The 14,131-nt window shown below is 42.3% G+C and overlaps 1 protein-coding gene across 2 annotated transcripts; it reads right to left on the bottom strand.

Annotated features, from left to right (window-relative positions):
- Nucleotides 1–5: 5 nt before the first annotated feature.
- On the bottom strand, nt 6–13,570 carry cdc42ep1a (CDC42 effector protein (Rho GTPase binding) 1a). Of its 2 annotated transcripts, XM_084567882.1 has the most exons (4): nt 13,456–13,570; nt 7,805–7,916; nt 4,294–5,251; nt 6–1,576 (listed from the first exon to the last, which is right to left on the bottom strand). In XM_084567882.1, exons 3-4 carry the CDS (start codon nt 4,763–4,765, stop codon nt 849–851), a joined length of 1,200 nt encoding a protein of 399 aa, XP_084424008.1. In that variant the 5' UTR covers nt 4,766–5,251; nt 7,805–7,916; nt 13,456–13,570; the 3' UTR covers nt 6–848. The 2 variants fall into 2 exon arrangements, with proteins under 2 accessions (XP_084424008.1, XP_084424009.1); XM_084567883.1 differs by lacking the exon at nt 13,456–13,570 and having other exon boundaries at nt 7,805–7,941.
- Between the last annotated feature and the right edge of the window lie 561 nt (nt 13,571–14,131).

The following is a 14,131-nucleotide window of genomic DNA, read 5'->3' as shown; positions in this document are numbered from 1 at the left end:
ATAAGGATGTACTGTGGGTGCTCATACTGTAGGTACATATTTATGGGAGGTCATTTGATATCTTAATGCACAGTCGTATAAAATAACATATAAATGACGATTCTTCTATAAAAAGCAATACAGGGGTCAGACTTTATAATCAAGAAAAGGTGCACGGAGTATCTATATAGAAGGTCTGCAGCATAAAATGAACAGTTATATGGTTTTAGTTGCATCTAGCAAATGTTACTTGGATATTTCCTCAGTCCATGTAGTGTAAGAATAATTCGGCTGACGCAGATCTTAATGAGAGATTCCCATTCTCTCACCACTTCTCTTCCCTTTTTCTCTCCTGGTTATTCCTGAGTGAAAAGCTGACAAGAGATTGTAGCGATGCCAAAAAAAAGTTTGTAATAAGATTAAATATATTTTTTCTTATCCAGACTTCCTCTCGGTGTTCACATTAGTGATGTTGCCTAGCGCAGATGAGGAAGTGTGAATTGCATAAAGTGAATGACGGGCTTTGGATGTTTCTTCTGACACGATCCTAACTACATTCTCTGGTGCATCCTCCACTTTCCTCCTTCAGTTATTTGTTAAAATCCTTTCTGTGCAGAGCAGGAAACACACAGCATTGAGTCTTTCGCTCCTTTTAGGTACATTCAGCAGCAGGTTTGCATCAAAACTGTACATCCTTGGAGCACGATTGCATAGAAATAAGAAGTACTAGTGACACTGGGTTCATGGTCATCCTGTCAACAGAACCAGCCTTGTCAACGATGTTGTACGATGATTTTAGATGATTGGAATTACAGAGGAATCATATATTTTCAAAAATATGTCATTTGCTCATATTCGATTTGCTCAGCTCAGACTTTGATTTCGTCCTCGTCGTCCGTGTAACTGTAGGACATTTTCTTCTTCGGCTGGCTCATGATCATCATCTCTGAATCTGCGGCCTCCATCCTGCTCTGTCCCTTTAAGAGGCTGCCGCCGTAGTGGCGTGCAAGCACATCTGTAGCACTCTGGAACCTCTCGCTCTCCATCCGTATCCCCACCACCGCTCGTTCAGGAGACCCCATTACTACATCGGGTACTTTAACAGAAAGCCCGTTCACCTCCATTGTGCTCCCCTCCTCCTCGTCCGATTCAGCCCCGTGCGGGCTCTTCCTGCTCCCACAATCCTCCCTCAGCAGGGAATCCACATATGAGATAGTAGCTGAGTCCATCTCCGATCCATCATTGGTCAGCCCGCACGCTGACCCCACCTCTTCTCCCTCCCAGGCATGGACGTGATCCTCCGCGTGGCTGTCGATCAGGCCGAACACCTCGCTCATGAGGGAGGGGCCGAGGTCGAAGGTGAAGGTGTCCAGGGAGGTGAGGGAAGGGAGGGAGTCGGAGTAGGCCGTGGCGGCGGCGGTGTGTCTGGGGGCAGAGGTCGCCATTGAGGTGGAGCAGGTGGATAAGATGGCATCAGTGGGGTCGGTCAGAGAGCCGCGGTGAATGTTGGGGGAGCAGGAAGTGGGGAGGGAGATGGAGGGCTGCTGACGCTCAGAGCGGGAGAGACGAGGCAAAGTGACGAAACCAGACTCCAGCCCTGAGGAACAGACATTAACACGTGAATTAAAGCACATTTGACTTTTTTTTCAGTTTGACCCAAATGTGTTCTTTCTGACAGAAAAGAAACATTTAAATCGGCACAGAGACTACAAACAGAGTGAACCAGCAAATGTATCTCTAAGGTTGCAAAAGGGGCAAAGCTGTGGTTTTATGGGGGATGTGGCTTTGACGCCTTGGCCGTCAAAGAAGTCACTTCATCCTACCTGGAAACAGTGCATCACTCAATACCCCTGCAAAACCGCAGACAGATATTTTTACATTTGTATAGATGAAACAAAAAAGCTGAATCAGAGACCTTTAGATTGGTGGTAGGCAGATTAGGCAGTTTTTTGGGTTTTTTTGTACCTGCTCTCTTCTTATAACGTTCTTACTTTAGTCAGATTATTATGCAGTCACACTTTTAGCCTGACCTAATATACACTTCCAACAGGTGGCGATGTAAACCCATCCTGTTTAACGTGACATGCCGTACAAAAAAAAAAAGCATGCAAAGTGCTGAGTTGTTCTGCTGTGCAAACAGTGAATCATCTGCCAGGCCCTGCCAGATCACTTAACAAGTCACACACTCTGCTGCCTGCCTGCGTGACCCAAATGGGTGAATTACCACAGCGCTTGTCAATGCCAGCCAAACAGGGCCAAGAGTCTGGAGGTTTTCCATTCAACCAAAAAAAACAACACAAAAAACAGCATCTGATTTCACAGATTAACACATTTTAACCAGGGAATGAGGAAGATTTCGTCGGTAAAACTGGTTTATGGAGGATTTGGTCGAGGGAAAAACTTCAAAGTGTCGTAATGAATGATAAGCGGGGAGTTAAAGTAGCTTCAGATATCACTGCAAAAGGGAGTTTTACTTTTCACTCAATGTTTTGGACTTTTTACCCACATAACCAAAACTGGACTGCTATCCCTAATATGGTCACATTTTACTTATGTATTCTGATCACTTTTAGAACACTTATTTTACACCAATTATTTAGTTTATTTTGGGAAATACACCCATTTTCTTTTTGATAGCCAGGTTAGAAGAGAGCACTTTAAGGCTACGCGAAATATGAAGCTACAGACATGCTATAGGTTAGCTTAAATTACCATTAAGAGGGAAATTGTTAGCTTAACTCTTTGAGAAGTTAACGAAATCTACCAATCAAGCCCTGTAATTAAGAGATTATACTTTATTTGTAACAAAACAGACAAAAGTGCTAGCTAGTAAATTGCATTTGTCCAGTTTTTATGCTAAGCTAATGGTCTTCTGGTTAAGTGGTAACCATTCTTCACACATTATTCCTCAACTATATTCAGTTTATTTTTTTAACTTGATCAAGTTTAACTTGAACTAATTGGATGTTTTTTCCCCCATTTTATTAATAATGAGAACACACACACGCACACACACACACATGAACTTGCATTTCTCAGCCACTTGCCCTTTGCCCTTATTACAACCTAATTGTAACCCTTCACCCTAAAGCCAAGTCTTAACAAGTTTTAACCCTCAAAAGGTTGTGGGTCCCGCAACAACAAAATGTCTCCACAACAGTCGTACATGCCCCACAAGTTAATAAAAACAAGACCACACACACACACACACAACACACACACAACACACACATGCACAGGGGGTCCAGACTGCATGAGCCATGAGTGTGGTGTTAACATGGGTCATTCAAACAGCCTCCCAGACAGCTTGCTGCCAGCTCTGTCTGGATCTCTGTGTTATCAGTGTGAACGCTGCTGATTATGGGCCAAGGTGATTCATAAGGACATCTGGGGCAAATCTGGCTCTAGATTACTGGCTAGAACTGACGGATGAGTTTCACTGCAGCTCTACACACAACCGCCAACTGTAGTTGCCAGTTAGCGTCGGTTAACTCATTTGACCTTTGACCACATGTTTTGCTTTGTTTGGCGATGCTACCTTTTAATTTGAGGGAACATACATAGCCCTGAGCTCGGGAACAATTTTGGGATTTGGTGGTGTGATTTGCTTAATCCTTCAATAACAAGGCAAAAATAGATTAAATGCCGTCATGTCCGGTAAGTTTTTCGATTATTCGAAAGCACTGGCAAGGTTATTTCTTCAAAATTAAAAAGCTTCTTTCAGCTTCTTTACATGGAAAGAAACGCATTATACAGACAAAACAGACAAATTCAGACAAACAAGTTGGTCGACTTTAGCCCATATTAATGGATTGTTTGGCCTCTTAGGGGAGGAATGAAGCAATGGACACAACGCTGACATGCAGAATTATCACCTTATGCAGCTTTCTCTGTTCCAGCATAAGCTGAGTAACATCAGCCTTCATTTAGAGTTGTGTTTATGACCACATAAGGAATGTAAGTCGAACATTCACTCTCTTCTAACTCTATTTTTGGTCTCCACCAAATCCTGAGGGAAATATTTGTCCATTTTGCTGCTTAATGTCATATGCTAACTTTGCTCATCCGTTGTTTGGTGCAAGGCGGGTAGCGTGCAGTCAGATTACCAGATCTTTTTTTTGCTGCAAACAGATGTCTAGTGCAGCTGGAAAAAGCACTGAGCAGTCAGACTGAACACAACAACAAAATTAATGACAGTAAACCCAACAATGTTCAGCAGAACTGAAGGAAACTGCAAAGTTAGGCGATAATTCTGGGTGGGGTTTGTATACATAAGCTTCTGATAAGACATAAAAAAAAAAAGTATATACGCACCATAAGAGCTTTTCCTCTCATCTGGCGTGCTTTGAGTACTGGGGAAGAGCACTTTGGAGGTGGGACTCCCATTAGGCATATCCACATCCAGCCTGGGCAAGGAGATGGCGTTCTTAATGATGGGGGAAATGGCGGGAGGCGGCGGAGACAGATCCTTGGACGCTTCTCTTGGCCTGTTGTCAGAGCCCCTCCGGATTTGACGGAGCGTCCTGGAGAAGAATGCTCCGATCTTGTTGTCAGGGGTGGAAAGAGAATCTGTTTCCCCATTGTTCCCATTGGCTGGCCCACCGTGATTGCTGAGGAAGGAGGTGTCCCCGAACACATCCCCACCACGGCCCACGTGCATGGTGTGGCGGAAGTCCCCCAGAGGAGGACTGATCATGTCCACCGTGAGGTCGCCTTTATGACGGCGCTTGCTGTGGGAGTGTGACACCAGACCTTTAAGGCCGGACAGCTTTTCCTGGAGATTCATGCTCACGAAGATGAAAAGCTTCAAAGTTCTTGAAAATCAACTTGAAACAATTCCTGGAATTGCCTTTAATCCAACTGAACAACAATTTCCTTCTTAGACTTTTGCCAAAATCACAAACAGTTCAGTAGTCCAAAGTACAGACTAGAAAAACAGCCCTTAAACGTTATTCCCAGATCATGAAACTGTGTAATTTCTGAGGCTGAAATGTTTACTCCAGGCCTGCACCACCAAACAGTTCACTGGAATATCATCTCTGCTTATCATGTACAGGCCAAATTGTGTCCCACTCTTTGTAGCTTGTTGTTATGCATAGCTGAGTGAATTAAACAGACATAAATTGAGGAGAACACTATGCAGTTGTGTTCCTGGAGGAGGCCGATCCAGTCGGAGTGTGGTCAGGTCGCCTGGCTTGCTTTGGGCTTTGTCAACATCAGCTCAGAAATAGGTCCAGCTGCAAGCGGTTCTGCGGTCGCACCATGGAGCCATCTATGGAGAGTGAAAACAGGGAACAAACATCTATGTAGACGGGGATGTACTTGATTTTGATGGTTACTGAAAGAAATGGAAGACTTTTGCAGGTTATGCTGTGGAATCTGAGAATCAAAGAGTTCTGTGCGTTCCTCTGGATACTGTATGTTATAACAAGGTAACATCTTTTTTTGCCTACGTCTGTCTTTCCACAGGTTTTTAGGATACCGCGTTCCCAGTGTCCACTGGTCTGGAACCATCTAAATTTAGACCACAGTTACTCCTCTGTGCAACAAATCAAAGTCTGCTTCTTATCCATGAAATGGGTGGCCTTTCAGGGAATTCCTGCTTCCATTTTGTTGTGCTTTGTCTGGCGTGCAGGTTACTCAAAGTTCATTTTGCATTACACCGAAAAGCAAAGCAGCGGGCCTCATTCAATGGCCTGGGATTTGTTTATAAACAGGCAAAGTATGCTCGGCGAGATAGGAAGAGATAATGAAAATCTCCTGATAAGAAAATGACTGTTGCTACTTGGCTGCAGTGCCAGACTGTGGGCGTATCGAGCTCCAAAAGGGTTGAAATACAAGTACAAGGCTGACGAGGTCTGTTCAGAAATACAAGTAAGATACATTTTAAACTCCTAATAGTTGGGTAAAACAATAATTTTATCAGAATTTTATTATTAGATTGTTCTACTTAACATTCACTAACGCATTTCATTTCTCCTCCTTTTTGTTTTTCTTTTTAGGTCTTAGTCCAACAGTTATTTTTTCATCTGCAACTTTTCGTGGTTTTTTTCACGCGTCACGTGTAACTTCAGTTGCCTCAATGTGACCTTTTGGTTACGACATAGGAAGTTGTGTACAAAAAATACTCAATGTTGAAGTGCTAACAACGGCCTCAAGCCTCGAGAGCACTGTTGCTAGGCGACTGCTGGTTTCTAGAAGGCACTAGAACTGGCACTGAGGCTAACGGTTAGCAAGCTAACGACCACCAGGTAACTGGATGTAAGAAATTCAAAGGAGTAATAACAGGAACAAGAAACAAGGCAAAATTTTCCTTTTCCGAGTTTGTGAATGCCACAAGACGGCGCCGTTCATATGAACTCTTCTCATGACCAATGTAAAAAACGATGCCATCTGAAGGCAGTATTGTTTTCTCTCTGAGTGTTAAACATCAGTGCAACACCAGCCTTTCAGGCTCACTAACTTGTGCGGATCAATCAAACTATATCAAAATATATCAATCAAACCTACACGGTATTTTATCATTTGTCACTGTAGTGTAAACATAGCATGCTAATGCTTTTCTACATGCTCATGCTAACAAGCTGTGCTATGTAAATTAGCACTTTCTAACCATATTTTAGTCTTTATCAGCTGCAATTAATCTGTCTATTTTATACTGTCTATGTCAAATACTATAAAGTCTTTTATTTCTTTTTACACACTATTTAATTTATTTGACTAATATAAACTGATGTGTTCAGTTCTATGCCTTGTTCCAGTTTTGGAGCTCCATACCTCTGTAAGTCTGTAATGAAGGCAGACGAAAAACTGGCATTTTGTCATGTGCTGCTCTTTGCCAGCAGAGTAACTGATATCCATTTCTAAAATATTTTGGTAGCATAAGGCAGCCCTGACATGGACCTCTGGTTCTCTTTAAAAGCCATGCTCTGCAGCACCTAAACGTCGGCAGTCCTCCCGTGCATGCGAGGCCCCCGTCTGGCTTCATTAATGACCTGCTATGGTTCATGAGATGGGGATTGCGTCAGGTCCAAGGCAGCCCTTCTAATTTGCTGCTGACCGCAGTCCCAGGCCCTATGCTTCACTTCCCCTGGCTCCCGTTTTAAGAGGGGCATCTGGGAGCAGAGAGGGAGAAAACATGCCACATACCAGCACTGAGTAAAGCCATATCGAGGCTCGCAAAAGGGCCGCCAGGGACCAGTATGTCGAGGTGTGATCTTGAATCTGAGACGGCATGAGCCTGCAGGGACCTTGTGCATGTTCCCATGAACTGCACTGAAGCGATAGGCTACCTCTCTGATTTAAACAACACCCCAGTGACTGTGGTCATGGACACAAAGGTAGTCGCTGTTCCAAATAAGAAATATGTCTTACTATGTCATTATTTGAAGGAAAACCCTCTAATTGATAACCTACAGTATTACAGGAGGTATTAATTACTCTGGCTGTGTTCTTGCGGAAAGCTCTGGTCTTTTGTCTTTGCCCGTAATCCCGTTAAAAGACCTTTGACCACAGCTCAGAGGGGGTTACTCCGTCTGACTCATATTATGTATCTGAAACCTCAGGCAAAGCTCAGTTTATCTGAACATCCTATCCACTCTCTTTCCTTCCTTCTTTGCACTTCTTTGCTTTGTTTTCTGAGGGAAGCCAGCTCCCCCGGGCGTCGGATAAAATGTCCTGAAAAGCACTACAAGGATGAAAACTAGGTTTTGATTCTTTTCTAAGTTTAAGAAGTTCAGTGTTATCCCAGTTGCAACCTGCTTCCCTTTGTTTTAGATCACAGCAAAGAATGGGGGACCTCATGACAGCAGGGACTTGGACATACCCTGGATTATCCCCTAATCCTTCATCTCCCCCGTTATCCACAGTAGGGCGCCTCTTTCTGGACAAAGCCTGGCTGCTACCACCCTGGTCCACTGGTCCACCGCTTCTGATTTCTGTAAGAGAGGAAATAAAATAGAATATGAGTGTGAGGGGAGGGGAAGTCCCGTTCACTTTAAACTGAAGTAGGATGTGACAAAAAAAAAGGTTTCATTACATTCTTCTTACAGAAAGGAGTGAAGGGGGATGATGGTAAATCGAGGCAAAAATAAGGATAAAAGAAATGGATGCTGAGAGGAAAGAACATAAGACGTAAAAGAGAGTATGATGAACAAAAAAAGAAGGAATGTAGGCTATCGAGGTCGAGACCTACACGAATGAACTGTCATACGTTGATTTTAGCGATTCTTATTGTCCTTAGACGTCCTATAATCTGGAAACCCATCATCTTTCTCTGGGGAAAACTGACAATGATTCTGGGCTTCTGGCACAGCCACCACATAAACTACGATTTCCTGTTCTGTGCATTGGTCATTGTTTACGGTCCAACAAGTAACTTGAGATGCAAGAATGGACACGACAACGCTTACAACTGCGCATTTTTCACTAAGTTAACTGTAAGATCTCTACGACAGCTTTTGTTAAAGTATATTCATGACAAGCAGGACTTGTTAAGCCAGATTTATGGTTCTGCACCAGATCTACACTGAAGGTCATAGCTGTGACCCTATGCCGTAGCCTGATGTACACCTATCCAGAAACGTAACGTCAAGTTGCAGCAACACAGGCATAGGTTCTACGTAGATACATTGTGAGGGTATACACCAAACTTTAGATAGCTAGTTCTAAATCTTTTGCTCCCTGCATGGTCTCTTTGTCTGCTTACCGGCAAAGCCAGCTGAATATGGCTGGCCAGTACTACCCAGATTACAAAATGAAACCAGAAAGCTTCAGAAAACAAGATCTTGTCCCTAAAGATTCTGCACATTCATCAGAAAAGATGTTGCATTTATAGAAACTGGATGTTCTCATCCCCTGACTCTTTATCTAGTGCCACCAGCAGGTCAAAGTTTTTGAGTAACCAGCGAGACATCAACTTCCAATTGATGGACTGTCTCAAAATTTGGTAAAAAGGAGCATTTTTGCATTAAAACTTTAAATTAAAACTAAAATTCTTTGGCCAGGTAGATGTTTCAAGGGAATTTGGGACATTCTTGCACTACAGACTCGATACAGTGTTTCTATGTCACTATGTACAGTATTTTCTTGAGGTGGCTTTACTGGATATAAACCAGACTAACCACAGTCTAATAAGAGCCGTGTGTGGTGTGTGTGTGTGTGTGCACGGACACATTCCTGAGCAGAGCATCAGTCTGCGGAGTCTTTCTCTCGATTACCACCGTCAAACATCCTTCATTTCAACCTCTGTACAGATTGAAACCATGTTTGGGTCTGAATCAACATTTTTTTTTCTCTTTCTCTCTTTTTCTGTGCTCACTTTAATTGGCCTCCATCTTTCTTTTGTCTCTTATTTGTTTTTCCATCACTTTATGCTCAGTTTCTTTCCTTCTTCTGCTTCTTTCCATTCCCTTCTCTTCAGTTGTTCCCCTTTTTCTTTCTTAGTGTCTTCACTGACTTATGAAGTATGAAACAGTGTGAATAAAACAGCTGTCAGGCCACACACACCCCATAATGTCTGCCTTTGATGACTATAACACAAAATGTTTACTCTGCTATCATTTGTCTTGACTTTGTGTTTTATTGCTGGTCTTCCCCTCCCCTCCCTCTCTCTCCCTCTCTTCTCATGTCCTCCACTCGCTAACCCCGCTAACCAGGTGAACAAACATACAAGATAAGGCCACATTTTTCAGAGTCACCCTTTGACTTTCAATTATGTTCCCATTTTCACCATCCACACTCAGTCTGAATCCAAGCAAAACACTGCTACACTTCCTCCTCAGCCAAGAAAACATTTTCAAGCTTCAATAAATATCCATACTCTCTGAGCCTCTCTACTTTCTGCATCTGCTGGAGCCGGCAGTCCAAATCTGCCTTCTTTGTTGCCTCTTTCTTTCTGTTTACATATCTGTCATGCTCATACATAAACTTATTTCTACTCATGCATGGTCCCTCACCCTAACATTGGATTTCTACCTTACAAGAGACACTTAAATAAAGTTTTATGATGGTGAGTTTATGGGTTGAGAAAATACTTGCAATCAACTTATTGTATACACAAGCCACTCAAAGACAGACCAAGAGACAGAAATTCCAATGATCAGTCTGAGGTAACATAGAAATATTGTCGTCATCGCTGTTAGCTGATCACCGATCAACATTAAAACCACTGACAGGAGAAGTAAATAACATTGTGGCAATACAATGTTCTACTGGGAAACTTTTGGGCCTGGCATTGGTGTTACTTAGACATGTACCACCCACCTAGACCAGACCAGGCACCCCCACCCCATAGCAATGACACTCCGTGATGGACACAAGGTGTTGACCTGGCCTCCAAATTCAATAGATCCCAAACTGATCAAGTATCTGTGGGATGATCCACAGAGGCCCCTCCCCTCAACCCATAGGACCCAAAGGCCCCCCACTAACAACATTATGTTGCCAGACACCACAGGACACCCTCAGAAGGCCAGTGTACATTCTCTGATGAGTCACAACTGTTTTGGAGGATATACTAGTATGACCGCAGTTTCTCGTTAGCCAGTGACACATGATTTAGCTCCTGAACTTAAAGCTACTGCTAGCATTTTCTATCAGCAGTAGCTAGCTTGGCTTAGCACACATTGGTCAAAAACCTTTTTTTTTGCTGGACTTCTTAAATAGCCAGATATGCTAACTTAAAAGAGCGACCTTTAAGATCTCAGTTTCCTTTTCTCGGAATCAGAAAATTGCCAAGTATGTTTGTACATACAAGCACACATGTACAAACTGTCACTTTGGCCACACCGAGGGTAATAATGTGGTAATTGTTTGTTCTTGAATCTCACTTTAGAGAGATCCAAAGAGTGTCACCTGTGTCTCTGCATCAGTCAACTGATCATTAGCTTCACCTACTGTCTGACAGAAAGATAACTGCTGGTTGATGGGTGTGTTTCCAACTGTGGTTGTGTCTCCAGACACCCTGTTCACAACTTTTATCTAATTTAATGACATAATTTTGTCATCTCATTAGGTGACAGGTAATCACTTAACAGCCATATATTTAGATGTGAATCTTTGAGATTGCCATTTTAAAGCATAAACACGCCGCCAGTTTCATTCCTTACGCTTTCGTTGTTGTACTTCTAGCCTAGGAAAAAGCTGAAAAACTCCTTTCAAACTTTTTGTATAGCTGCATCGGTCACACAGCCCCATACGGAGTAATTAATTTGAAAAGTCATCCCATATGGATCGTTTAAAATAACTATTGACTGATGGACTATTTCTGAGTATCAAATGTCTATTCAGAAAAACAGGTCTGTTTGGAGTGCTGCAAGGTGTAAATCCTTTTTGGTGCTCTTCGGTGCAGGGATTCCAGATATAGAAAAAGAAGAGAGATCCGAGGCACTCAAAAAAGATGCATATAAAAACTTTTATTAGACTACTTAAACAAAAGTAGTCTAATAAAAGTTTTTATATGCATCTTTTTTGAGTGCCTCGGATCTCTCTTCTTTTTCTATCAAATGTCTATATTGATTTTTGCCTCAAAATTCAATCTCAGTCAGGACCTCTGGAGACTACATCATCTACCAAATGCATCCTTCACTTCCTTATTATTGCATTCATCATTTTTGAGTGATTCTGGTGCAATCTCGGAGTCTCTCTGACTCAAATTTGTACGGTAATCTTCAGTTTGCTCACAGATAAAGAATTAGCACACATTTCCCTCCATGCAGTGACCAGTCTGCTGTTGACGGATGGGTTGGTCTATCTTATAAAAACACGGTGTAATCCTAGGGTGTTGTCAAAGGGAGTTGTGACCATTTGGCGACGACAGTCAATGATGGCGCTAATTCCTCAACATCACCTTGTGTGGTCAAAAAAAAAAAAAAAAAAAAAAAAGACAGGGAACCCTGTGGTGTGAAAACAAATACAGCAGCCGGATTCAGAGTTCGCACCTCTGCAACTGACCCATTCCTGTTCGGCTGCGTCAGTGACACCTAAAGGTCACAGAGGGTCCCTCTTAGAGGAATGTAGGGCTCAGGTAAAAAAAGTAAAGGAATGAAGTGTAAGGAGGAAACACCACAGGGAATGTCTGTTCTCGTTTAATCAAGTGCTTTGATGAAAACCGTATCATTAGTGTAAATCATCGGAGGGGGATGTACAGGAAACATATTACATGCATGTGTTAACCATCTGGTGCTGCATACAGGAGACCAACATGTTGCAATATCAAGGACTCAACAAGGATATACCACAAGTCTGCCTTGGGGAAATTAACTGAGGGGACTAAAGAGCCAGTTAAACTTGAAAAAGTCTCTGACTGTATGGATCTATAGCAAAGGACGACTGGATCCATCACTGCATGCTATTAATTGGGTTTTATATAATCATCAGAGAGGCAGACTAGCTTTTTATTGATCACCGCTGTGCATGTTTGTTTACTCGGGGGCTTTAGCAGGCCTATGCTCTCTTATATCACCAAGTGTTTGTGTGTGCGTGAGTGTGTGTGTGTGTGTGTGTGTGTTTGTGCGATTTCACATGGCAGCTTCCCTCGTGGCTAGCTGGCAGGTTGGAGGGTCGGAAGGCCACTGCCCCCCCCCACCCCACCCCCCATTCCCAAAAAAAATCTTGTTACAGGTCCAATGCCGTGCTGCATGTTTGTCCCCATAATTAAAACACTTCCAAGGCCACCCACTTCAGCAACCCCGCCGTGTCAAAATCCACAGAATTGGGAGTACATCTTGGTAATGTCATTGACAAGCATGAAAATTGATAGCTTATGTTGTGTAACTTCTGTAATTACAAGGCAGTGATAAAAAAAATAAAAAAATCAAAGCACTGCCAGAATTTATTTCGACCAAGGCAGCAGTGTGGAAATAGTAATGATATACTGCTACTGCTGCTGGATATAAATACGTCGAAGAGCTCACTGGGTTTCATGTCAGACACATGAGTGAGGAGTTTGTACAGTAAAACCATGTATGATAACAGTCAACATTTTCACAAGTCTTAATGGCATTACCTTATCTGAAACTAAACCTTGTGTGTTTACTTTCTTTCTGTTGTCAGTGGAAGATTTTTTTCAGCCACTTGGTTAAACTGTTTTTTCACTTCAAAAGTGCTAATAATTAATCCCAACATGCCTTAGCAATGATATCAGCAGGACATCATTTTGAAAGTTATCTTTAAAGTTATTTTATCCACACACAGTGGTAAAAGTATCACACTACAAATATAATAAAAATGAACTCTTATAATAATCTTTTGTAAATGTCATATGAATATCATATAATATGTTAAATACCTAAAACGATTAAACAATATAAATGAAAGGTCTCTATATTAACAAGAAAATCAACACATTTTGAAGTCTCTGCATGATCATTATATAAAATAAAAGCCATAAACTTAACACTGAAGAATACAGACTGGTTTTCTTCCTGGGGAACATTATAGAGTCATTGACTAACACAACATTAAATATAAACTCACCTCAGGCAGCTGAAACACGAAGGAAAACTCCCGTTTTATTATTATTTTTCCTGTGGAAATTCGCTTTGGGTCGCGGTGGTCCGAGCGAGCCCCTGTTGCAGCCGGACTGTCCCGCTGGTGCGCCGGGTTTGCTGAGCGGCGCGGCGCGGACGATGAGGAAAAGGGGGCGGGCTCAGGTTCAAATACCAACGAAACCATTAGACAGCCTCGCCAGGAGATCCCGGTCCCCTTCATGTCCTCACTCTGGTGGCTTTCAGCAACATGTCAGCGGACTTGTCAACGTCATTTGAAGCAAAAATAATAATAATAAAATAAAAAATAGATAAAGTGAAGAAATGGGGCGCTGATTTCACAGGTAAACTAGAAAGAGCTGGATCTGACCAGAGGTGACAGTAGGCTCGGTGTCATTTTATCTTTATCCATGTGTGCTGGCAAACCATGGTCAAGTGCTCATCATCAGGCTTTATCAGCTGATTAACTGCTGACTTTCAGCTAAAGGGAAATACATAATTATGAAACTGCGTCACAATGACTCAGTTTGTCTTAATGTTTAATGTTCCTTTAATTAGCTCAATTTGAAACTGGCCCGTAAGTCCACCAGCCTTTTGTTGACAATGGTTGTTGCCTAACTGCCTTACAAGAAAAAAAATAAAAAAAAATAAAAAACTTTTTGGGA

This window comes from Chelon labrosus (assembly GCF_963514085.1).
Source record: "Chelon labrosus genome assembly, chromosome: 19".
Lineage (NCBI taxonomy): Eukaryota > Metazoa > Chordata > Actinopteri > Mugiliformes > Mugilidae > Chelon > Chelon labrosus.
Note: the sequence above shows the minus strand (reverse complement) of the source record. Positions and strands in the feature narration are given on the sequence as shown.

Excerpts from the sequence above, each read along its gene's own strand:
- cdc42ep1a (XM_084567882.1), bottom strand. The coding sequence starts at position 4,765 with ATGAATCTCCAGGAAAAGCTGTCCGGCCTTAAAGGTCTGGTGTCACAC. Across the intron at positions 1,577-4,293 it reads TGAGAGGAAAAGCTCTTATG|GGCTGGAGTCTGGTTTCGTC; the intron begins GTGCGTATATAC and ends TCTGTTCCTCAG.